Source organism: Balaenoptera acutorostrata, chromosome 1 (assembly GCF_949987535.1).
Source record: "Balaenoptera acutorostrata chromosome 1, mBalAcu1.1, whole genome shotgun sequence".
NCBI lineage: Eukaryota > Metazoa > Chordata > Mammalia > Artiodactyla > Balaenopteridae > Balaenoptera > Balaenoptera acutorostrata.
The window spans coordinates 108,163,655-108,189,305 of NC_080064.1; the positions used below are offsets into that span (position 1 = coordinate 108,163,655).

Here is a 25,651-nt window from a genome sequence, read left to right on the forward strand (position 1 = left end):
TGACCTACATACCGATACTTGTTCTAGGAGTGAAGTATCGCTACCAACCTTGATGCTCCAGGCTTGGTCTGAATGTTCTACAATTCTGAGTAGAGTGAAAACCACTAGATTTCAAAATGGAATCATTGGTTCAGTCTGGATTCCCCAGGGAGCAGAGCCTGAGGCAGAACTGATGTGTTTACACTTTATCACGGTGTACAGCTCGGGAGCAAGGAGAGAGAGGCAGGGAAGGAGGCGGAGCCCACAGGAAGATGTGTTATCGAACCGGGCACTGCTAAGTGGGGGGCTCAATCCAAAGGGCTACACCCTAGAGAAGCCCTAATAACCAGGCCTTGGAACCACCAGGGTAGTGGTGGCAGGGGTAGAGGAAGGGCTTCTGTCTCCCCCTGTTCAGAGGTTTGCCCTGTGTTGCACTGACTACCCCCTACTTCTGGGTGTCCATGTGGCGGCGTAGGTGCTGAGCAGATCTCTACTACTGTGTCAATAGGGGCACCCTGAAGGGAGGTCAGATTCTCCTGTGTGCAGCTGGTCCACACCCGCGGGCAGCTGGAATAAGAGGCAGGTAAGACTGAGAGGATCTGAAGTGATACATAAAAGGGGTCTAATATACCCATTACCCTCTCCTGGAGTGAATTTTGTTTAATAAATGAATAAATGTTCACAGAGACCTGAAACCTCTTAGTTATCTCTGGCTTCCTTCTCCTACCACCATCCCCACCCCATTCCTCACCAGTCACCAAGCCCCAATGGTTGAGGCTCTGGCTGTATCCCCTCACTTCATTCCCAGATTAAAGGGAGCCTCATGGATGATCAGCCTCCAGGGTCTTCCCTCCACAGCGTCTTGCTGCCTTAGGTGACCTCAGGAACAGCACTGATCACCCCACTCCCCAGATGCCCGAAGAAACTCAATAGCTCCTCACCACCTACAAGGTGAAAGGCACACTTTCAAGAATCCTCCCACCTCTTGCCCTGATCTCCCCCAGTGTTCCCCTCTTGGCTCCTCCCAGCTCCTGGAACATACCACGCTATTTCTTCTCACTAGAAAGTCTTCTTTCTCTATGTAATATTGGGCTGGCCAAAACGTTCGTTCGGGTTTTTCCATAAGATGTTACAGAAAAACCCGAACGAAACTTTTGGCCAACCCAATAAAACCTTATTCATTTTTCACAGCCCAGTTCAAGTGGCACCTACTCTGTGAAGCTTTCCCTGAGCTTTCCCTCTCCCGAGGTCCCCTCCCTGCTCTGAGAACCACGCTGCTGCTTTTCTCGTGCTTACCATACTGAGCTTGTCCCCTGGGCTATGGCATCATTCTCCTCTCCTGCTAGGTCTGAGCATCTGAGGGCAGGCTTCTCTCCCACTGATATCCTTCTAAACCACCCAAACAGTGCCTGGTCCATGGCCCTGACCTGACGTGGAGCGGGCACTGTCCACACCCACCACACTGAGGGTGTGCAGGAGCTCATGGGTGCAGACGGTGCCTTCCACCCTCCCTCTGATGCTCAGCTATTTCCAGAGGCAGACCATCCACTGTCACACAGTCGGCAGCCCAGACCCTGGGGTGGGTGCCTCCCGCTTAATCTTATTCCATTTAAGGGTGGCAGTCAGAGCCCAAAGAAAGAAAAATGTTCCCAGGCATGAGAACTGCGGAAACGAAGAGAGGCAGCTCCTGGCAGCCGCCCCAGGGGAACACCAAATTTAGACCAAAGGTTGAATATAAATATAATTTAAATTTTTTAATTACAAAAATAGCATGATAATATTAAAATAGTTTAGGAAATAAGGAGAATTAAAGCACCCCTACAGATCCACCATACTGGCACAACTGTTTTCATTTTATTTATTTATTTATTTATTTATGGCTGGTGTTGGGTCTTTGTTTCTGTGCGAGGGCTTTCTCTAATTGCGGCGAGTGGGGGCCACTCTTCATCGCGGTGCGCGGGCCTCTCACTATCGCGGCCTCTCCTGCTGCGGGGCACAGGCTCCAGACGCGCAGGCTCAGCAATTGTGGCCCACGGGCCCAGTTGCTCCGCGGCATGCGGGATCCTCCCAGTTCAGGGCTCGAACCCGTGTCCCCTGCATTGGCAGGCAGACTCTCAACCACTGCGCCACCAGGGAAGCCCCACTGCTTTCATTTTTGTTTGTTCCTTTCAGGTCTTTGTTCTTATAAATACCTATTTTACTCATTGTAATCATGGTGTACATACAATTTTATATCTCGCCTTTTTACTCAAGAATATATGATAAGCACTTAGGCGAAGCCCATTGTAGACTGAGAGATGAGTGTTTGGAACCCAGCTCTACCACCTACTAGCTGTGCAGGTTACGGACTCTTTTTCCTTATCTGTAAAGTGGGGTCAGCTGACCTTGTAGGATTATTGTAAGGATGAAATGGTAATTCATGAAATCTCAGCACAGAACCTAGAAAAGAGTTAGCACTTAACAACTGCAAGCCTGTTTCATAATTATTACCAAAATATACGGGTTTTTAAAATTGACTTTTCCCTAGCAAGTCATGCCCCACACATTTTTTCACATTGGGTTTCGAATGCATAATTTTACCTCAAACATTTGTAAGCTTAAACCCCTCCAAGTTCTATTCCAGCTCATTTGAAGAAGAGGCCCAGGAAGCCATGAAACAATTCCACCCTGCCCTGAAGGTCCCCTGTTGGAACAGCAGCTGCCACCTGAGGGGATTTAGCAGTGGCCAGGCTCAGTGCCCAGGGCAATGCGCTCTCCTGAATGGGTTCACACATAGCTCTCAGTTTCTCTCTGAAGAAGCCCTTGTTAGCAAGTACAGGTGCCCTTTCACACAAGGGTCTTGAATCGGGGTAATGGAAAAGGTTGAAGGGACAGAGGGGACTTAAGCCTTGTGTCCGAGCCATGACTTCCCCAGGGCTGCTCTGGCCTTATGTGTAGGTGAAGGAAGTAGATGCCAGCTTGGGGTGATTTCAGAGCAATATTAGGTTCCATGCCAAAAATCATCTCCCTGCCCACCATCATGCTTGAGGAGGTACCTGGAAGTCTCACGATTGGTCATTCCTGTGGTTTAAGGTTTTGCAGGCATCTATTAAATCATATATATTACTGGCAATGACTTTATCAGCACCTTACTGATTCTGATAATGGGCACCCAACTTGTACTCTGTCCAAGACTCTGTCCTGGTGCTCCGCCTAGTAATCCAGCCCCTAGGATGAAGCTCTGCTTTGCCCATGTCAACTCCCTCCTCTGAGTCTGGAGGTTTAGCTCCAAATCCAGATCCAGTGGAGAGATGTCCCCAACGGTGCCTGCCTGACCAGTGTCTCGCACGGCTGCCGTAGCCTGGCTTCCCTGCGGATGTGCTCCCCCTCCCTCCTCCCTTCCCCCTCTCTGTGCACTTGATGTTTTGCTGTTTTGACTCCTCTGATGCCAAGGCTCCTCTGGACCACGCCTTGCTGGCTCTTTCCCAACCCCTTTGGACACAGTCTTCTGCCTACCAGCCTGGACTCTAGGAAACAGGCCCAGATTAGAAGGCCCCAAGTATGTTACAAGAATTGATACTGATGGACATAATAGTTGCAACATCAAATAGGGCTTTCTAGAATGTTAACATATGATATTTAGTTGTTTTAATCAAGACCTTTTATATGTTCCTTTTGCTTCTCTGAGCAAAAAGACTTCTCTGTCCCTTGAGGCTTGGTGTGTTTTGCAACAGTTGGTGCCCAACAGTGTTGTTTTAGGTGCTATCTAGGTGCTGCTTGAATTATGTCTTTCAAAAATGTTGGACCAGATTGAGGTCAGGGACAGCTGGATTCTGCAGTTTCCCGGAAAGAATTTGGGTTCCCCTACCTGGGTTCTTCTCCTACTCATCAGTAGCTGGCTTCTTCTCAGCTGTCAGATTTCAGCCTCAAATTACCTCCTCAGAAAGGTCTTTCCACCCATCCTATCTGAAGAAGATCTCTCCCTCCACCTTTGTTAGCTACCCTGCCCGCCAGTCTGTTTCTTTCTAGGCACTTATCACAATTTGTAATTATTTTGTTCATTTACTTGTGTGAGGGAGTCTTTCCCACTAGGCTATAAGCTCCAAAAGGAGGGAACCATACCTGTTTTATAAAATTGTATTCCTAAAGCCCAACAGAGTGCCACTTCAAAGTAGGTGCTCAATAAATATTTGTTGAATGCAAGTTTTTCTCTTTTCCAATTGAAATGACAATAAAAAACTATAGACCATACCCATCTCTGCTGACCATCAGGTCACCAATGGGGATAAACTATCCATCGTGTTCTATTTACATAGCTGTCATTTGTAAATTTGTTTGTCCAATACATGGACAATAAGGGCCAAATCATGGACTTAAATGCAGGGGCTTCCAGGATCTACCAGGGACTGGGAAGTGGGCAGCTTATCTTTGGCTCCCCTCTTTAGTCTTGCTGTTTTCTTCATTTCTACGTCATGAAAGCAGTCCTCCAAGACACCTGCCAAGTACCTGGTGCCCTTGTTCTTTTGTTTTTCCCTCTGCTATGAAAATTTGCTATTAAGAAGAAATCTGAAAACTCATTCATAATATGATTCTTCATAGTAGTGTTATTAGCATTAACCACTTAAACACTTCAGCCATAGGAATGAAACACTAGTGGTAGAAATTCTAGTCTTATCTGGCACTGGAGGAAGGAAATTAAGGAAAGGGGCCTGTAGGAGCCTACAACCCAAAGTGTGTTCATTAGATTAGTACTCAGCTTACCTCTTTAGTGGTGAACCTTTAGAGAGGGAAAGGAAGTAAAATGAGAGTAGATACATGAGGTTGAAATCTTACTCACTATAAAATAAGTCCCTTGCCTTCTGCAGTCTCGGTGTTACACAAACTGTCAAATGTTAATAGCTATGTTTATAAAACCATGAGAGTCTCTACTTTTTTTTCTAGGAAGAAAAATGGATCCCAGGTGCTTTTTCCAGTTAGACTGCTCAGGCACATTTGGGCTGAGCACCTTTCCCTTGGATAGACGCCAGATGTCAGGAACACCCTTGAATCTCAACACTGGTGTCACAAGATGTGTTCTATGACCTCTTTGCAAGCCCTCTTTACAAGAGCTTTCTTTTCTTTTTTAAAAATATTTATTTATTTATTGGCTGCATTGGGTCTTCGTTGTGGTGTGCAGGCTTCTCTATACTTGTGGCGCATGGGCTCAGTAGTTGTGGCACGTGGGCTTAGTTTCCCCGCAGCAAGTGGGATCTTTTAGTTCCCTGACCAGAGATCGAACTGGCATCCCCTGCATTGCAAGATGGATTCTTCATCACTGGACCACCAGGGAAGTCCCTATAAGAGCTTTCCTGCCCTGATAAACAAGACCAATTGGTAGTTCAGATCATACTTCCATTTGTTTTTTTCCCAGCTTTTGTTTCTTTCTCTAGGACATGGCACCCATTTGCTGGTGAAGGACTGAGTGGTCCCTGGACCCTTTGTTTGGAGCAAGAATCATTTTTACTCTTCCAGAGAGATGAGATTTCACCCAAAGAAGCCTGTGAGAAGCTGCCCACTGTCAGAGAAACTTCCTGGAACTCAGCTTCCACGTCTGTAAAATGGGGATACCCAGACCTATTTCACAGTGTCATCCTTGAGGTTTTCACTTCTCTGAAACCTTAGACACTCTTTAAGGCTCAGGTCAGGTCTCTCCTCTTCTATGTAGTTTTTTCATATGTATCACTTCCTGGAGCCTTATAGTTCCTAGAATTGATAATCAATGAATTCCTAATTCATTCTATTCTAATTGTTTCCTCTATGTGGTTTAGTTGATCATCTTAGGTAGACTGTGAGCTCCATAAAGGCAAGTTCTGTAACCATCCCTCAACATCCCAGGTTTTCAAATACTATGTATTCAACATAGCAACAAAAATAATGAAGATAATAATAATAATAACCATTTAATGACAGACTATTATTTCCCAGGCACTCTGCTGTACTCTTTATAAATAGTATCTCATTTAACAACCTATGAGGTAGCTATTACTAGGTTCAGTTTACAGATGAGAAAACCAAGCTTCAGAGATTAAGTAGCTTGCTGGAGTCCAGCTGTAAATCAGCAGCTGGGATTTTCACGCTGGCATGTGTGATTCCAAATCTCTTTGCAATACTGATTGACTGATGACTGGCTCCAAGTGCTCCCCTCCCCCACCAAGTCTGCCATCCTTCTCTTGTAGTCACAGCATGAGAGGGACACAAAGGAGAGATAAATGTAGAGCCAGACTTTATTAGGACAAACTACACATATTATTTCCTTTTTCCTTCCTGAAAGCCCCATCATCAGGACTGATCTCACAGAATTTCTAATCCAGGAACACTGATTTCACAAAACAAACACACTTCAGAGATGGAAGGAAAGACAGTCTTTTTTGCTTTGTTTTGGAGAGTCTTAATGCCAGTGCCAGAGAATAGATTAAAAGGTGTCCCCTCCAGGGATCTGGGATGACCAGTCATTCTTCCCTAAATGGCATCCCAGTCAGCTTCCTCCACCCCTCTACCCTCATCCTTCTCTCCACCCACCAATAACAACCAAGTATCAGCAGAGGGGCCCAGAGGTGGGCAGGTGGGGCAGAGGCTGAGCCTCCTTCTGAGGCTTCAGCCTCCTCTGTCCCAACCTCTCAGGCCTATCTATTTAGGTTAATGACACTGAAAACAGTGAGGCTCAGCCCCTCTGCCAGGCATCTGGAGGAAAGGGCAGGAAGACACAAGTGTCTCTAAGGCATGCTTTCCTTACTTCAGGACTTCCCTCCCCTTCACCCACCTTATCAGCATATACATACACACACAAACACACACATGCATCTTAAAAAGTAACTGTCTCCCTATAAGTTTCAGCATCCACTTCTGAGCATCCTTTACCTTCATCCAAAATGGCAACCACCTATTACAGATGGACTGAAGAGAGAAACCTGGCCAGTCCCTGGGAAGGCAGGGCTTTTCTGTAGTCCCCACTGCTTTTTTGGCAGTCTCTTTAGGAGCACTGGGGAGATACAGGCATCTCTGTGCTCTTAAACAAGGGCCCTGCCAAGAGAGCTGGAGATTCCCTTTCTGCTTTCATGCCCCTGCTAAATCCTCCAGGGAAAGAGAGATATGGGGGCCTCCATAGTTGTCATCACACCTCCTCTTGGCACTCTAAGTTGGCAGTCAGCAAGGGAAGCAAACAGGAGGGGAAAATCGTTTTCCAGTATTTTCTCTCCTTTTTCATTTTTATCTTCACAGCAGAATTATTTTTTTTTCCCCAAGGGGAATCTGAGAAGCACAATCCCCTCTTTGTTTTAATAAGACCTGGGGAAATTCCACTGGCCTCCATGGCTGGTGATCTGGTCAGAATGTGAGAGAGGATGATGGCTTCTTGGGCATTCTGGTCAATAAGGTTTTTAGGGGAGCACTGGATGGACCGCCAAGGGAGGACTGAAAGTGATGGTTTCTACCATCAGGTTGAACTGTAAAAGAGCTGCAGGTTGATATGTGGTGGCAGGAAAGCCAGTGGAGTCAGTGTGCACAGTGACTCCCGAGGAGAGCTTTTCACCCCCCTCCCCGGGCTGGCTGTACACCCTGGCAGAAGGAAAGGCTGCAACATCACCAAGGTGAGACATTTGCCAGAGGTGCATACCAAGGCACTTGTAAAGTTGAGGCTGCTGGTCGAGTTCTAACGACCTCTTTTTAAGTAAGACTGGGTAGAGGGAGGGGCAACCAAGGGCATCCCATGGTGACCTGACCACCACCCCAAGGTACGGTCCAAGGAGACAACAGATTCAAGAGCACATCTAATGCAAGTTCCTTGATTCATGCTTGTTGCTGGCCGGGAACTTTGGGCTCTTCCTTGCAGGAGGAAGGGTGATCGGGTCAAGGACGCCAGAGGGGCTTAGAGAATCCATCTGGTATGTGGCTGGTATGCAGACAGTCATCCTATCCCTCTGGCTGTCCCTCCCAGGTCAGATTTGCCATGGCCCCCGTCCCTTCCTCTATCCCATTCACTGAATAATATGAAAGGCTTCACTGAGGATTCTGAGTGGAGGGTGGCGGAGCCTGGGTAGGTAGCCATGTCTCTTACTCCACCCACAAAGACCTGGTCATAGCTTCTGGAAAAAATGAGCAATGCCATTGAGATCCAGGGCCCAAACTGAGTAGATCAGTGATGAGAACGAGAGAGATGGGGTCAGAAGGGACACACCTTCTCTCTCTGAGCCTCCTTTGTTCCCACCTGGTCCTGGTTCCACCACACTGGTGGGTCACACTGATAGGTCATCTGACCTGGCCTTGCTGCTGGCCTTGCTGAGACGGCGCTTGTCACTCTGATAGCCATGGGGGAGGCGGTGACCTGGGGAGCCTTCATTGGGTACCTCAGGCTTCTGGGCATAACGGATATGAATGAAACCGTCTCCAGGAATCTGCTCCTGGCCTCGCACTTGCTCAGTGGCCAGGTTATCTGTGTTCTGCTGAGAGGCCATCTTGTTACTGAATGGATTGAAGAATTTCCCCCCGGGGCCATTCTCCAGGCACTGATTGAAGTCAGGGGGTGGTGTGCAGCTCTGGACTATGCGGGCAGAGGGACCAGGAAGCTGGCACTCAGCCATGCCCTGCTGTGACTTGACAAATCGCTGTCTGATCTTTTTCCAGCCCAGGTGGTAGAGTTCAACAAGGCTGAGGAAAAGGGACAGTCCGGCCACAGCCAGCATAAAGACAATGAAGACATTCTTCTCCGTGGGCCGGGACACATAACAGTTGACAGGATGGGGGCAGGGACTCCTGCGGCAGACATGCAGCGTGTCCAGGAAGATGCCGTAGAGGAGGTACTGGCCCACAATGAAGGCCACCTCCATGGTGGTGCGGATCAGGATGCTGCAGACATAAGTGTTGAGCAGACTGCCCCGGAGGGGAATCCTTCCGTTCACTTCTTCCCAGCAGGACAGCTCCGTCTTCTCGGCCACTGGGTACTCGTAAGAGGCAGCGCCCCGAACCTCTTTGGCCCTCTCGCCCTCCCGTAGCTTCCGCTTCTCCTGCATGCGCACCGTGTGCACGGCGTGGCCCAAGTACACTAGAGACGGTGTGGAGACGAAGATGATCTGCAGCACCCAGTAGCGAATGTGGGAGATAGGGAAGGCTTGGTCATAGCAGACGTTCTCGCAACCGGGCTGAATCGTATCGCACTGGAAATCAGCCTGCTCGTCCCCCCAGGAGGACTCGGCAGCCGTGCCCAGCACCAGCATGCGGAATATGAAGAGGACGGTGAGCCAGACCTTACCAATCACCGTGGAATGCTTGTGTGCTTCCTCCAGGAACTCTCCCAGGAAGCTCCAGTCACCCATCGTGGCTCAGCAGAAGACAGACGCCAAGACTCCTGCAAATGGGACAGAGAGAAAAACAGAGGGATGCTTTCTGCAAACATCTGGAAGGTCCAATCATGCTCTGTGATTCCACTGACCCATACCGATGCGTTCCTTAAGAGAGCGCAGTTTAGAAGTCAGATTCACCTAAAAAGCTCTCTTCCTCCTCCCCCACCCCCAGCAAAAATGAAAGAGAACACTCAAAGTAGTCATGATAGCAAGATTAGAGCATGATTCCCACGCTTTAATGGATCTAGAAATCACCTGAGCTGTGTGTTATAATGTGGGTTCTGTGCTGTTACCTCCAGAGATTCTACTCCAGGAGGTCTGGGATGGCCCCCAGGAATCTGGATTTGCAGCAAGTAGCCTAGGTTATTCTGATGTAGGCAGTCCAAGGACCTCACCCGAGAAACACTGGAGTAGTGGAAAGGACACAGGACAGGAGCCTGCAAATGTGACTCTGGACATTTACCTCACTGAGTCTGTTTCCTTGTCTGTAAAATGGGAATAGCTACACCAGAGGATTTTGAGGGTTAAATGAGATGAGGTATGTGATATGCTGAAAATCATAATTCACGTGTTCCATATGTTTGAGCTGCTGTCAGGTGGAAAATATATATATATATTTTTTCTGACTCCAGAGGCCAGAACTAGGTGGAAGAGAAAAAGGTGAAGGTGGGAGAGGCAAATTTGGCCCCTTAGGAAGCATTTTCTCTTTCTATTTCTATTTCAATAACAATCAGAGCCATCCAGCATGGGCCAACTCTATCGGGAGGTGGCAAACAAAAACATTCAAAGGTTTCACAGGTTCCCCCAGCTGGTTAGCAGCTGGCAGTGTTGATCTACACTTCACTGCAGTGCAGCCATTCCAGCTGTACAGCTCAGCTTGTCTTTCTGCAGACAGAAGGTACCCACACACAGACCTGCTCACCCACACATCCAGAATAAATGCCCCAAACCTTTAAGTCCCACACAGAACCTTCCTTCATCAGGTCCTGGCATGCTTCTTCAGCCTCATTTCCTGCCTATCCCCTTCAGTTACCTTTGTCGTGTCCAGCATGCCAAGTCCTGGAAGGTTCCCAAATGCTCTCCTCTCAACCACCTCCTACATGCTCCCTCACGCCTAGCTGAATCCTATTTACCCTTCAGAACTTAACCCAGTCATTGCTTTCCCAGCCCTCCCTGCTTCCTCAAGCTGAGAATCTTCAGCTCTGTGGTGGCCCTGGGGACACTCAGTCCTCTGCTAGCACTTGCCATCTTGTTTTGTGATCCTCTGCCTGTCTGTGTTCTTCCAGTAGGAGCTCCTTGAGAACAGGAATTCTCTTGTCCTCTGTACCATCATCACCGGGCCCAGAGTGGGTACTTAGTAGATCTTAGTTGAGTGAATGAAGGAGGGGGTGGCAGGCACTGGTGTTTTCTACCCGGTGGCAAACCAATGCCCTGTTCCTTGCCGTGTCCCATAAGCAGGGTGAGAAGGCCAGCTATCACTTTCTCAGCCTCCACTGCAGTTAGTTCTGGTCTGTGAGGTGTGGGGAGAGTCTGATGTGGAAGGAGTGCTCTAGAAAATGTTTTTCCATCCCCCAGTAAATAGAGCCTCACTTGAAGTCCTCTTCACCCCCACAACTTCCTGCCTGTGGACACTTTGTGTGAGTCAAGATGCCTGAAGCTTCCCAGAGAATCTCAGAAATGCCAACCAGTGCCCTGAGGCTTCTGAATCAACTCTTGAATCTTCTACCTCCAGAATTCTTACTTGATGAACAATAAATGTCCTTATGGCTTAAGCCTTTAATCAACCAGTCCTAATCAACAGAATGACCAAAAACAAGGGGGGGCGGGGTAGAATTGAAGGTAAATCTTCTCTTCTTGGAATCTTAAAACCTCGGATTCTGATGGGACCTTAGAGGTTGTCAAGTTCAAACTTTAACCCTCACATCTTTGCTGCCAGTGTGCCCCTGATTCCTATCCTATCCCGGTTCCTATCCGCATGCATTTGAGGAGGGACAGGGCGAGGTTCCATATTTCACGGTCCAGGCTTTGGCTTCTGAGTTGATACCTTGACAGAGACCAGCCTCCAGGCTCTGTCTTCTCCCAGCCCTCCACTCCCCAACCCTGAGAGTACACAGAGTCCCTGGGAATGAGAGAGTCCGTGAGCAAGCGGAAAGGGCTTTATCTCTGTTCCCTTCCATATCAAAGACCCTTCCAAGTCTTGAGCCCTTTCCTCTGGTTTGTGATCAGACATTTGCCCTTTTCCTCACATGATGAAGGGCCCCCTCCATCGCCTCCAAAAGTGGAAAATTGTGGAGCGTTAGTCCAAAGGGAAAATGGCTGATTAGATAAGAGTCTGAATGGTCTGTGATCCCTTCTGGGCACGTGTACAGTGTTCAGCACCTTCAGGGTCATCAGCACACATGTGAAGGCCAGGATGTGGCGAGTGTCAGAGAGAAGGGAGGGAGAGAAGGGGAGAGAGGAGGAGCAAAAAGTGGGAAAAGACAAGGGGGAGTTGGAAATGGGAAAAAAGAGACCCTGTAACAGTTAAGGGAAGTCAATTTGGGGGTTAGCTAAATGGAGTTCAAATCCCTGTGAATATCTGCTGAGCTTGGAGAAGTTACTGGATCTGTGTCTCAATTTCCTCACCTGCGAAATGGATATACTATTATTTAGCTCATAGAGTATTATGAGGTGATATGTAAAAAGCACTTAGCACAGTGCTCAGAATATAAGAACTGAATAAAAGGCAGCCATTACTAGCAAGGAAAGTGGTGGGGAAGGACAAGAATAGGAGAAAGTGGAAGGTAGAGAGATGTGCATTACCAAGAAGAGAGAAACAGATGGAAGAGAAGAAGGGGAGAAAGCCAAGGGAAAGAGAAATGGCAATCAAAAAGAAAGAGAGAAACAAATGTTATATTCTTCCAGGATTTGGGGCAAGTTTTCCAAACTCTCCTCAATCCCTGAAGATTTTTCCCTTGATCTTCTGACTCTGTCACTCATTCCTTGCAAGTCCCCAAGGAAATATAAAAATAGCTCAAGGCAAAGAATGTGATGCTTTGGTCTAGTTCTGCCAAGAGGCTTGCCTGCTGACTGTCTCACTTGTAGTCCAAGGAGTCCCACCTGGAAGAAGTAAAACACAGGTACAAGAAAGGAACATCGCAGAATATGAGAAAGACAGTCTTAGGATGCCTCATCGGGAGAGAACAAGAGAAACTAACCAGCTGGGGAGGTGTGGGCTAGGGCAGACCCCGTGGGCCCTGGCAGCAATATATAGGGTGAAAAACCTCTCGTTTGTGACATCCTGGATGACTCAAACAAGGTCAGAGAAACTTAACATTGCTATCATGTACCAGCTGCTCAGCTTATAATATGAAAGGTCCCCGGCTGAAGTCAGTTTCCCAACACCTCTGGGTCCCTTTGGACCCCCGACAACCTCAGCCAAAGAAACTTGTAGATTAGACACTCATTGAGTTTTCTGGGTGTGCAGCACATAAAACGCTTTGTAGATTATTATCCATTTCTTGGCAGGAAGTGTGTTAGGAGGGGCAAAGGCAGCTGCCCATGCCATGAATAAGTTCTGTCAAATAAAAATGGTAGTATACCCCACTGCTTTATCTGTGACCTTCACTGGCTTCCTACTCCTTATAAAGTCCAAACTATTTAACTTGCACTTGAGACCCTCCACAGCACAGCGTCATCCCATCTATTTCCGCTGTTCCCCTCACATACTCAGCACTTAAGCTACACAACTCCCCACACGTGTGTTCACGGCCCACGATTTCTCACCTCTTTATCTTGGCTCCTCATGTTCCCTCTGCCTATGATGTCCTTCCCTTTCGTTCATTCATTTAATAAGTTTGTTGAATGGTTACCAGTTACCAGGTATCACGCAGTGATGATGGCACTGAAGATGCAGCAGTTAAAAAGACAAGCAAGGAGTCCCTGCCTTTACTGAGCTTAACTGCCTTTATTTCCCTTAATTAAAGAGAGAGAACAAACACACAATTGCAATAAAGCACGATGTGTGTTAACATTAGGGAGACACAGGGGGCTATGGGAATGTAAGGCAGGTTGACTCCGGTTCAGGGTGGGGCCTGGGCCCTCCATAGAGCCCTGGGTAATTGAATTCTACAATCCTTTGCAAGTGATGCAAGCTCTGAAGTCCCCAAGGAAAAGAGAGATGGTCCCTAGAACCTGGACAAGAACATCCCAACTCTGAACGTTCTTTATTCCAAGACCGTCCACATCCTCTTTCAATGTGTCATGTCCTGGGATAAAGCAAAAATTTTGGAGAAGTCATTAGGGAATGTGTTTGGTAATAGTAACATTACACTTGGATCAGAGGGAAAGGGCCAAAGGAAGATTTTTGTGCATAGTGAGCATGAATCATTTTATTCCTTTACTGCATGTATTATATGGCTAGAAATAAAATTCAGGGTCTACGTTCCCAATCCAGTGCCCCTCCTTATGTTGGCACTGTTGCCGCCCTAGGCAGCCAATGTTTTTAAAGAAAACCAATTTAGAGCAACCCAAATTCACATGAACTCATAGCCAGCACCTCTTCTTCTGACCCCACAGATCTAGGTGGAAATGGAGACGTCTTCTCAAATTGCTCTCATCCCTCTTTGATGTCTCCTGAACTCTGAAGATGCTAAATTACCATCCAGCAGGCAGGATACATTCCCACACTGGGTTATATGCTGCCTTACACTTGTTCTCCAAAAGCTTCTTGTCTATCAGCCAACCCGCAAGTATTTTTTCTGAGTCCCTACTATGTGTCTACTACTGTTCTGGGTACTGAAATAATACTTCACGGGTCCCAGGCCTGGCAAATACTAGGCACGCAATGATATCTGTTGGATTAATAAACAGATCAGGCATGACTCCTGCCCTCAAGGATTTAACAGCTTTTTCCCTCAGATGGGTAGTAGACTTCTCAAAGTCAAAAGCCTGTCTTCTGCTTTGTATTCTTATTGCATTAGGTTTTCTCATTAGGTGCATAATAAATGCTTTCTTTTTTTTAAATTTATTTATTTATTTATTTATTTATTTTTGGCTGTGTTGGGTCTTCGTTTCTGTGTGAGGGCTTTTCTCTAGTTGCGGCGAGCGGGGGCCACTCTTCATCATGGTGCGCGGGCCTCTCAGTATCGCGGCCTCTCTTGTTGCGGAGCACAGGCTCCAGACGCGCAGGCTCAGTAACTGTGGCTCACGGGCCTAGTTGCTCCACGGCATGTGGGATCTTCCCAGACCAGGGCTCGAACCCGTGTCCCCTGCATTGGCAGGCAGATTCTCAACCACTGCGCCACCAGGGAAGCCCATAAATGCTTTCTTAATGATTGAAAAAAAAATGTTTGGTCTAGCAGTAAGATTGCATTACCTCTGACAAAGCCCCCAAATGAGGTGGGGACGTAAGGCACCGCGCTCGGTAGTCACCCTGCTCGTTGCAGTCCTTTACTAATGGCTGCAGCGTAAGCTAGGCAGGCTGCAGGTGACAGGTGCGTCACCCAGCACACAGCTGAAACTGCACCCCTGTCTCTCCTGCCCAAGAAGGCATGTTGCGAGTGAGCAAGAAGCTACCATGGGGAGGCCTTGAAAATTCTCTTCCTTCTGTTGATTCTAGTTCTGTCCTCTGAAACCAAATATAACAGCCCTTACAATATACTATTTGACAACAATTTCTGTGTCCCCCCAAGTCAGCAGCTGGGCCTTGGGTTAAATTGTAAAACCATCGGGATTTCACACACCTAAGGAGACTTATTTGCTCTGCTGACTGTGTATTATCTCTCCAACTCAACCCTGAGTCCTTGAAGACAAGCCCCATAACCATTCATCACTGGATCCTCCCCCTGAAATCGCCCTACCCTCTCTTCCCCCTTATTGCTTAATATCGTGCCCTGCACCTGATAGGTTGATTCGTGTACTTTTTAGAAACAACAGTGGATGAATGACAACATTCAGGTCACTCAAAACACCTAATGCCACTAGAGGCACCTCCCTGGGAAGCTGGCCTAGGGACACCTGCGCAATGACTATGGTGACCAGGACACCAGGGAGAGAAAAGCCACTGAGTGGTCCTTCTGCCCATGAGAGAGTCCTCCACTTGGCTGAGCAGGGCTGAACAGGTCTAGAGCAGAGACTTGGTCACCATGGGCTGTTCCTTCTCTGCCTCCCCCACAGATCACTGGGAAACTCACCCAAGTTTGTCAACATTAGATTTTAAGACCACTCTGCAGAGGCTGAGTCTAATTCTGGACAATGACACATGTACTGGATAGTATCTAACAGACCTCTGGTTCTCAATAAAGATTGTTATTCACAGTAATAACAACAATCCCCTGGGCCCGTGCTATAATTCCTCTCACCATACAGTGGAATGCGGCAAGGGCAGGGTTGACTTGCTTCCCAATGAACAGAATTCTGTTGTGAAAGGACCTAAAGGGCCTCACTTAAAGGATGCCTTAGACACAGTATCATGTCAGTGCAGCTCAGTTCAGAAAGTGTTTATGAACCCCAATGCTACACCAGACATCAAAGGTGGCTTTATAAAGTGAAGTGCCAACTATAGCCATCATCTCGGAACTCTTTTGGAGCTTATTCATTAATGTACATTTTTCTAATTTTCCCTCACGCTAGTAGTTTCTCCCTAAAATGGATATGTAGGGAGGATTACATGAGAGAGAGTGGTCTTGAGCCTCAGCTACCTCATTAATCTTTATTATCCTTCGAGATTCTCAGCTTCATTTGCTAGTTTACCCAGAGTTACACAAAAAGAGAATTTGAATCTAGGTGATAATAATAATTATAAGAAAACCTAACACTTATTGAGACCCTTCTACGTGCCAGACACTCTGCAAGTTTCTTGATATATATATTCTCATTTGATTCTCACAATAATTGGAGGAACTAGGGACTGGCCCCGTCCCCTTCTTACAAGGCTCAGAGAGGGTGTCTTGAGCAAAATCTCTTGAGGATGACTTGCTAGTAAGCGGTGAAGTTGGCATCAAAGCCAGCTGTTGTCTTTCCTGACAGTGACGGCCCTGCCTTAAGAACTGTACTAGATTCTATCTAAATCGCCTTAAGTTCCTTTCTTTGAAAATCCTTACTCACCAAAGTCTGGCCTCTTTTACATGAGATAACTGCCACAGGGATATTTGTGAGATAACTATTAGAATAGGGAGTTGATTTGTGCATGGTTAAGGGTAATTCTTACATTTAGAATTTTCTTTCTTTTCCTGATTTAGGTTTGGGGTAGCTACTTCAACCAGATAGATGTATGATATACCTACAGCCATTGAGTTGGGCAGTGTGGGGAACTTTCTCAGAATGAGAAGTCCAGAGGGGGCCTGCACCCCTGAACCTTGACCACTAGAGAGGGGAGAGGGAGCTAGAGATGAGAGAGAGGGAAAAAGAGACAGATGGACGAGATTAACTATCACTTTAGTTTTCCTGCTCCTCCAGCCAAGGGCAGATAATTAACTACTCTTTAAATTTAATTATTTGATTCTGGCAAGGAGAGAGTGGTCTACTCAGAGATCCTGCTGGCCGACAGTTGTTTCAAAGCCAAGGAGGTAGAAGGGAGAAGGCAAAGTAGAGAAAGAGAATTATGCTAGGATAAGTAATTTTCTTCTTAAAAAGTTAGAAGAAGACATATTTACAAGGAATGGATGGGAGGGGCTGGCAAATGGAGATATTCAAATACAATGAAATATCAGGAGGTCTTTATTAATTACTGGAAGGGGTTGATTAATACCTATGCTGTTATTAATGAAAATTATATTTATGAAATGCTTTATTATTTCCAACATCTTGTCATTGGTTCATAGTACAGTAGAGCTAAAAGGAATCTAGGGATCAATCGAACTCAACCCCTTATTTCTATACAAGATGAAGACAAGGGTCCGGGGAAGTTAAGTAATCATAATAACAGATATCACTGAGTGTTTTCCATGTGTGAAGCATTTTACAACTATACTTTCTAACCCTTACATGACATTAACATTACTTTCTAACCATTACTTCAGCCCTGCCAGGAAAGCAGTATTATTCCATTTTACAGCCGAGAAAACTGAGACTCAGAATTTAAGTAATATGTACGGAGTCACACAAGTAGCAAATGCTGCATCAGGGACTTGAACCTGGTCTGCCTGGCTCCTGCCTTTCTCTCTGTGTCTCTCAAAGGGAAAGGAAAGCAAAGAGGCCCTAGGACTGATAGGACTGACAGCTGGTGACAAACCTGTGACCAGAGCTCCAGTGTCTTAACTCCCCAAGCAGATCTTTTCCCGTAAGAGGCCCAGGGTTTTTCCTTTTAGCCTCTGGCTTGTTGACTGACCATCCCTTGCATAAGCTGTTCCTAGAATTGATGACCACGTGGAGGCCCTCAGCCCAGAGTGGTCAGGATTCCCAGATTCTTCAGCATCTGCCACCATTTGGCCAGAATTCACATATAGAAAGTTATTTCCTTTTTTAGCCAGTAAGTGTTCTTGGCTGCGGCAGTGTCGACTGCCGGGTTCTTGGCTGGCCAAACAGCAGGCTCTGGTGTTCCATTGATGTCAGGTCGTAACAAGAGCAATGGGAACAGAAAGAGTTAGGTGGTGGGACTCGTGGTTCCTAGGAAGAGTGGGATTCGAACCTTGCTTCCATCACCCTCTAGTTGTGTGACCTCAGGCAAGTAACATAACCTCTCAGTTTCCTCTTCATCTGAAAAAAGGGGAATGTTTACTCATGGGGATTAAACAATGTGTGAATAAGTGGAAACATCTAGAACAGTAATTGGCACATAGTAGACACTCAATAATGTTAGTTCCTTGTTTTCTTTTCTGCCATTTCCAGTAAAAACTCCTCTCAAACATGACCCAACTAGTCAACTTGATGCAGCATTTGACATGCAGCAGGCCGGTTAGAGGGACACAGCAAGGACGCCCTATGTGCCACCAAGTGGGGGAGGGTGACTATCAGAGGTGGGGAAAACACGGGCAATGGGAAGGATATTAACTCTAAATCAGTTATTTCACTAGGTGGAAAGAAGAGAGGCGGGGTGGAGAGGAAGGGAGGTATAGAGTCCCACTCCAATCAGGCCCCTCGTGTTCTCGTAATTGGTCGAGCCTGCCCCCGAACTTTTCTTTAACTCGAGCTTTGGGGCCTGGAGATGGACTCCACATGAGTCCATACTATAAAATATGTGCTTCATATAATTCCCTCCTTCTGAGGAGCTGCATCACTTTGGAATCTGATCACCAATCCAAAGGCATGTCCACCTGTGTAGGTTTGAAGCTGGCTCAGTTCTATTTGAAAGAGAAATAGGAGGTTGTCTACTCTGTGATCTGAGGCAAAGAGGCATCCTGACCCCTAAACACACCTGCCCTCTCCCGAAGTCCTGAATCATGAAGATGCCAGGTTGGATTAAGATTCTCGAAGTCCTCTGTGGACAAGAGCCTTAGAAGAGAGGCTCTTTCTGGTTCCAGCTATTTCTTTGTGACTCTAGTCAAGACATTCCCCCTCCCTGAGCCTGAGTTCACTCATGGGTAAAACTAAGTGGTTGAGCTGGATGGTTGCTAAGGCCTTTCCAGCTCTAAGTTAGAACATCTGGGGAGTTTGTGACTTGCCCGGTTGCGATAGTATGGCAAATTAGTGGCAAAGCCAAGAGGCAAATCCAGATATTCTGACTCCCAACTTAGAGGTCAGCAAAAGTCAACCCAGAAAAAAAATCTGTGGTCATAAAAACCAAGCAGTACCTTCTCAGGATTTCATGTCATGGTGAGCCTTCACTGTGGAAAGGCCTTTGCATCAAATGAGACTCAATTCAAAGAGACTTGGACTGAGCACCAGGTGACCTGGATTCCACTCTATTGTTCTGTTGTTCATTGAGCACTTACTATGTGGTAGCCATTTAAAATACATTATTTTATTTAATCTTCAGAAAAACCTTACAAGGAAATTATTTATTATTAACCTCTTTGACAGATGAAGAAACTGAGGATCGGAGACATTAAATAATTTTCCCAAGGTTTACACAGCTGAAATTCTAACCCAAATGTGATTCCAAACGCCTAGGCCCTCCCTTCTGCCTTACCCCTGAATCAGATAAACTCTAAGATCCTTCTGTGTTATTTCAATAGCTCTGATTCTGAGACCTCCTGACTCCCTTTCCTTATGAAGGGGGGTGGATTATTGAAGGCTGAATTTTTCTTCCCCATGATTTGCTAACATGTCAGAAACAATTGATTCACAAAGTGGCATCAAGCTGTCATTTGCCAGGAGCCAGCAGCTTCTGACTGTAGAAAGGAAGTCACCTTCCTTCCTAGGAGAACTGAAGCTTTCCTGGGAAAGTGGGCATCTCTCCCCTTCAGTCAGTTCAATCCTGGAGCCCAGAGAGGAGCCAGTTCAAACAGAGAGTTGCTGGACTCCCCTGTGGGGGAGATCTTTCCTGGGACAGAAGGCAGAGCCTGGGCCTTGGGTCTCCCTGGCCCTGAGGACTGCAGGTCTTCTAATTCCTGTCCTGACTGATCCACACAGACAGGCTCCCTGCCCTGTGTTAACTGGCTGGGCCCAGAGGGGGGATCAGCCAGGACCCAAGAGTCCAGGCTGCCCTGTGGTAGCCCGGGTGACTGCGAGAGCCCAGAACCCTCTGCTGCATGTGCCCCCCACCAGCCGGCAGAGATGAGGACGAGCAGGTGGGCAGGTGGTGTCACTGCCAGGAAGCAGGATTATAGAGATGCTGCCATGCAAGAAGCAGGGAGGTTTGGGGAGAAATGGAGGCTCAGAAAACACAGCCAAGGACGGAAGGCAGAAGAGCGCTAGCTGTGAGTGAACAGAGCGGGATGTTCTCCCAGCTGAACTGGCCCTGACTCACTGTGTCGTCTCCAGCAAGTCACTTGCCTTTTCTGGGCCTTGTTTTCCTTATTTGTCAAAGAAGAAGTTGACTGGCAATCTAGGAGACCTCTTCCAGCTCTAATGGCCTAGGACTTTAGACCAGTACCTGGCAGGGGGACAGGAGCGAGGCAGTTAGGAGACAAGAACAATAGCCAGTCTCAACAGTCCAGCAAGAACATCTCTGGGGTTCCAAGCCAGCAGCCAAGCTGGGCAACACAGCTGTGTTACTGCCATGGCGCTCTGAACTTCACGAGTCTGGGGGAGGGGATGCGCTGAGGGTGCCAGTTTGGAAGCCGGGAAACACACGTCCCGGTACTGCCTGCCATATGCCCAGTGGTCACTGGAGCTGCTCTACAGCTGCTGAGTGAGGAAAAGGCTTGGAGGGTCAGCGAGGGGAGAAGGTTCCGGACAGCAACGCCACCGCGGGGAACCTGGCCGGAGGGTGGAGAGAGCTGTCCCGCGAGAACAGGGTCTGGGCTGGGCTGTGACTCCAGGGTTAGTGGGTGGAGGAGATGGAGACCACTTGGCCTGATGATGTGAGAGTTAGGCTAGGATGCTTCTAAAGACCAGCTTGGGTCCCCAGCCACCCCAGGCAAATGGGGGTGGCCTTGGTCTCTTCTCTGTTCGGTGTCACTGGCTTCCTCCCAGGCCTCCCGACTCCCTGCCCAGTGCCCCTCACACTGCCCTTCCTTCTCTTAGGCCAGTCGGAGCCGGTGTGCCAGAGCTGTGCTCAGGAGGCAGCCCAGTGAGATGCTGAGTCCCTCAGAAGCAGGGACTCCTCCATCACGACAGGATACGGAGAGGGGGGACGAAGGAAAACCTGAACAAAGGCACAGTAAGGATGTAAAATCCTGTGTCAGCCTTCCCTTTTGTAGTGGTTCTGAGGTGCATGTGAGCTAAGGAATCTCAGCCTTGGACAGTGTTACTGCTGAAGGGAACCAGAGGGATCCTGCTACTTCAAACCTTTCATTTTATAGATGAGGAAACTGAGGCCCAGAAGGGGAAACTGTCTGGCCCAAGGTCACACAGCCCCTCAGTGCACCAGAGCCCAGGTTTCTTGGGCCCTGAGTCCGGGCTCCTTTACCACATGCTTGGAAGGGAGATCAAGGGGCTGTCAGGAACCTTCCTGCCCTGCGCCCAGGAGGAAAGGAGACCTTCCGGTGGGCACCTCTCCCCGGCTTCCTCTCCGGGTCTCACCAGCCTCTTTCCTCCAACAGCAAGTGACCAGATTGCTCACAATGGACAACGGGGACATGATACTCCGCAGGAAACTAAGCAGGGAATATTTTTAAACCATCCAACATGCCCTAGGGGGAAAAAAATCAAAACACTTTCCTAGATGCTGTGGAAAGCATTTCAAAAAGAATTCCAAGCCTAGAGGAAGCATGGTAAAACAGCGATGGCTTGGGTTTTTAAAGGGCCAATTCCAATCTTCACAAAAGTGCCTGGAAATGACCTGGTGTCCTGCTTGTAAGATGCCCCTAGAGCACGGCGCATCTGTGAGAGGTAGATGGACGGCAAAGGCCCTCCACTTGCATTTCTACAGCTCCTTCTAAATCGAGTAAGTGATTTATCTGCTGCTTCATAAGCTGTTCTCTTTAATATATCCAAAGCTCACCATCACAGGGACTGGTGAGAGGGGTAGGGAGGAAACCCACAGGTGCAGAGAGAGAGCTTTGCTGTGATCCAGCAACAAGGCTGGAGATTCAAGGCTCTCTCTCTGCCTCTCTCCCATCAACTGGTAGTTTTATCTCTTAAAATTCAAGTTTCCCCTTACCTTCCTCTTTTCCTCCTGTCTGGAATTCCAGTTGGCTTCTTGGTTCTCTGGCCGCCTCTCCCCCGCTGCCCACTCTTCCTTGCTCTCCAGCCTGTCGGTCGTTCCTCTCCCACCCTCTTTTTAATCGCTGTCACCCTCCCTCCGCCCACTTCTTCCTACTCTTTCTCTCTCCTCCCCCTTCCCCCTCGAGATCCCTCCCTCCCCTCTCTCTCTTGTGCTCCTAGAATCTTTGCTCATTTAAAAAGTTTTCTCCCCTCTACCTCCTTGCAGCCTCTCCTCACCGCGTTCTCCCCAGAAGGAGACCGAGCCCTCCTCCTCCTCCCCCTCTGCCCTGCCCCTGTCATTGTCGCCACAGTCCTCGCGCTGGCCCCCTCTCCCTCCGGCTGGTGGTGCACCGCCTCCCTAGCCTTTGCCTGCTCACCCTCTGCCGGGCCACTTTCCTGGGGCGTCAGCGGGAAAACTGGCACTACCCTGGAAATCCCTCTTCCCCATCCTTTTCCTGTCGTCAGAAAAAAAGTGTGCCCATTCACAGAGCAGGTCTTTTGGGGAACCTCTACTATGCCCACACGAGTGAGCTGAGGCTCACAAATCACAAGCACCCACACCCAGAATAGACACCAGAGGTAACCTGAAAGCTCAAAAGGGCAGGGAGAGGGCATCTCCACTGCCCAGGACTACTTTCTCCTTCTCCTCTAATGAAAAGAGAGTGCTTTCTATGTGCCAGGCACTGGGCTAGGGGTGAGAGAGATATGGATATAGATATAGATATAATATTTTTATTTCACTTAATCATTCCAATGTCCAGTTCTCAAGGTAGACATTTCTACATTTCACATTTGAGGAAACTGAGGTTCAGAGAAATCGTGATCATGGTAACATGATCATGGTGACCCAGTTAGTAAACGGGAGAGTCCGGATTAGAAGTTTTAGCCAATGCCGAAAGTCACCTCTTTGCTCTTTCCACAAAAGCATACAGGCCTCCCAGCTGGAACTGAGCTGACGGAAGTAAGGCTGTCTCTTATTCAATCACATGCCACAGGTGGGCAAATTTGGAAACTGTGAGGCATCTCTACCCTCAAGCTCCCCTCATTCTCAACTCCTTTCCTCAACTCCTCAACTTATATGTTTAGCCATGGACCCAGTTAGACTGTGATAAAAGTCAGCGACAGAGGTGACCACGAGTGGACTGAAATCAGACAAACCAATGACCAAGAGCCCACAGATTGTGAGAGCTGGAAGAAAACCCCAGAGATCATCTGGGACAGCCAGGAAAACTGAGGCCCAAAGACTCAAGGCCACTTGTCAATGTCACACATAGTACATGGCAGAGGCAGGACCAGAACCCAGATCCATTCCTTTGCTCCACATCATCACGTTCACATATATTCACAAATATTCCAACAGTCTGCAAAACTTTGTTTCTTTAGTGGGTGATATTTTTCATGGGTGAATAAGCTTGGGGTCAGCAAGAGGGGAAAGAACATGGGGCCAAATTTCCTGTGTCTAGGGAGACAGCAGCCCTGCTGAAAACAAACTCAAGATTCTTGATTCCTTAGCCAGAGTTTCCCCACCTTTTTTCCTGTGTAGCTTCAGAGCAGATGCTGGTGCCAGACTGTCTGGGTTTGAATCCTGTCTCTACCACTTACCAGCTATGTAACAGTGGGCAAGTTAGCATAAACTCTATGCCTCTTAGTTCCCTCAACTGTAAATTAGGGATAATAATAACTACCTCCTAGGGTCATCATGAGGACTAATGCAGATGTGTAAGGCACCTGGAACAATGTCTGGTACATGGTAAGTGTTGTGGCTGTGACTGCAAAATACAATACAATGCAATACAATACAATGCAATGCAATGCAATGCAATGCAATGCAATGCAATGCAATACAATACAATGCAATGCAATACAATGCAATACAATACAATGCAATGCCTGCCTCCTCCTGCCTGTACTTCCCATAGCTGGTGCAAACTCCTGGGATAGAATTCAACATGTGAAACATAGGGAGCCCTGGTGATACCCAGTTTCCTCTCCAAAGCAGAGATTTTCACCACGCTATGGCTTTGTCCTTGCATCTCAGTCACTCGAAAAGGCTGCGGGTTCCTGGGAATACCTTATTGTCTTCAGCCAGGAGATGGCCAGTTAAAGAACCCGTAAGTCTCAGTTGAAGGATAATCTGAGAGTGGGGAAGTTTTAGTGGAGTATTAACTCCTAGATCATCAGCTGTCAAAGGACGGTCCAGCTGAGGGCGTGGCTGAAGATGAAGGGAGAATGCCATTTTCCTCTGAGTGCCCAGAAGGGAAGAATTGCCGAGATGTAGGTACACCCAAGATCCTGGAGCAAGTACAGGGCACAGAAAATAAATGCTTCCACTCTGCTTAGCAGGTAGAGAATAAGACAATGAAGAAACTGGATGGGTTGCTAGAGGTGATCCAGGAAGTCCAAGTAAGTGCTGAGAGAAGACTGAGTTCTTGAACTCAGATCATCCCAACTCAACGAAGTCGAGCAGCCCTCCAGCCAGGTACTCTGCTCAAGATGGCATCTAGGACAGAGTGTATTTTATGGCCCAAAGCTAAGCTGCTTCGGCAAGGTCTTCAGAACTCTGGTTTATTCCTCACCATAAGGCCTCTGACAAAAGTTAGGAAACTTTTGTCATTTGGGCTATAGATCCAAGGTGATTGTCTAAAGGGGCTGAATCTGGCTATCACCACATATTAAGAAGGATGCCATGAGCAGATGCCTTATGCCCCAGAAAAGAAGGTGTAGGCAAAGAGCCAGGGGTGGGCACGGAGGTTCTGTCATGTCCTCCCCTTCATTCTCATGTTCAGCTTAAGAAAGGGTCTTAGGGGTGCCAAGGTCTGTGTTCCACTCATTAAAAAATATGGAGAACTCAGAGGATTTAGAGAGGAAGCCAAAATCTGGTCAAAGAATACCTGTAAGGAAAGCTGTAGAAGTGAGATGGCAAAATGGACTTCATTCTACATTCACCATATGCTAGGCTTTGTGCTAGGCACACTTCACATTATTGTACTTGGAGAGGAAAAGACAGAAAGATGACCTTCTAAAGCTCACTTGAACCATCCATCAGGGTCTCCTGGATAAGAATTCATTGGCCACTCCTATGGGCCCAGCCTACGCCAAGTGGGAGGCAAGACCATTCCTTGTCCACAAGAAGCTGACATTCTAGTTGCAGAGAAGAGCTATTCAGACAAAACAATTAGTATAAATGACAGTATCTATATGTATTTGTCCTCAATGCATAATGATGTAATAAACTGTTAAATTATGTAAGGAAAAATCATTTGGAAAACAGATTCATATAGAGCAATGTCTTTGCTGTGCTGTAATGAAGGGGAAAGGGAAAGGCACATTTACTGAAGGCCTTCTATGTACCAGGCATTCTCACCTCACAACACTGCAAGTTAGATACTATGTTATTATTTCCATTCTACAGAAAAGAAAATTCAGACTCAGAGAAGTTTAGCAACTTGCCCAAGATTATTCAGTTAATAGGTGGAGAAAAGGTCTGCCTGATGCTAAAGGCCAGGCACTTTCTCCCCATGGCTGTAGAGGAAATTCTCATGAAAACCGTTTATCTGGTCAGAGAGGGGAGCACAGGGCCCTCCAGCTGGGAGCAAACAGGCCTGCAGATGGCACAAGAAGCCCTAGCAGGAGAGATTGTCTTTGACCAT

The 25,651-nt window shown here is 47.5% G+C and overlaps 1 protein-coding gene across 3 annotated transcripts; it reads right to left on the minus strand.

Annotated features, from left to right (window-relative positions):
• Positions 1-5,878: 5,878 nt before the first annotated feature.
• On the minus strand, positions 5,879-22,106 carry GJA5 (gap junction protein alpha 5). Of its 3 annotated transcripts, XM_007182135.2 has the most exons (3): positions 21,958-22,098; positions 20,187-20,286; positions 5,879-9,337 (listed from the first exon to the last, which is right to left on the minus strand). In XM_007182135.2, the coding sequence occupies exon 3, from the start codon at positions 9,303-9,305 to the stop codon at positions 8,229-8,231; it is 1,077 nt and encodes a 358-aa protein (XP_007182197.1). In that variant the 5' UTR covers positions 9,306-9,337; positions 20,187-20,286; positions 21,958-22,098; the 3' UTR covers positions 5,879-8,228. The 3 variants fall into 3 exon arrangements, with proteins under 3 accessions (XP_007182197.1, XP_007182196.1, XP_057389547.1); XM_007182134.2 differs by lacking the exon at positions 20,187-20,286 and having other exon boundaries at positions 21,958-22,106; XM_057533564.1 differs by lacking the exons at positions 20,187-20,286; positions 21,958-22,098 and adding an exon at positions 10,578-11,425.
• Between the last annotated feature and the right edge of the window lie 3,545 nt (positions 22,107-25,651).

Excerpts from the sequence above, each read along its gene's own strand:
- GJA5 (XM_007182134.2), bottom strand. The coding sequence starts at position 9,305 with ATGGGTGACTGGAGCTTCCTGGGAGAGTTCCTGGAGGAAGCACACAAG.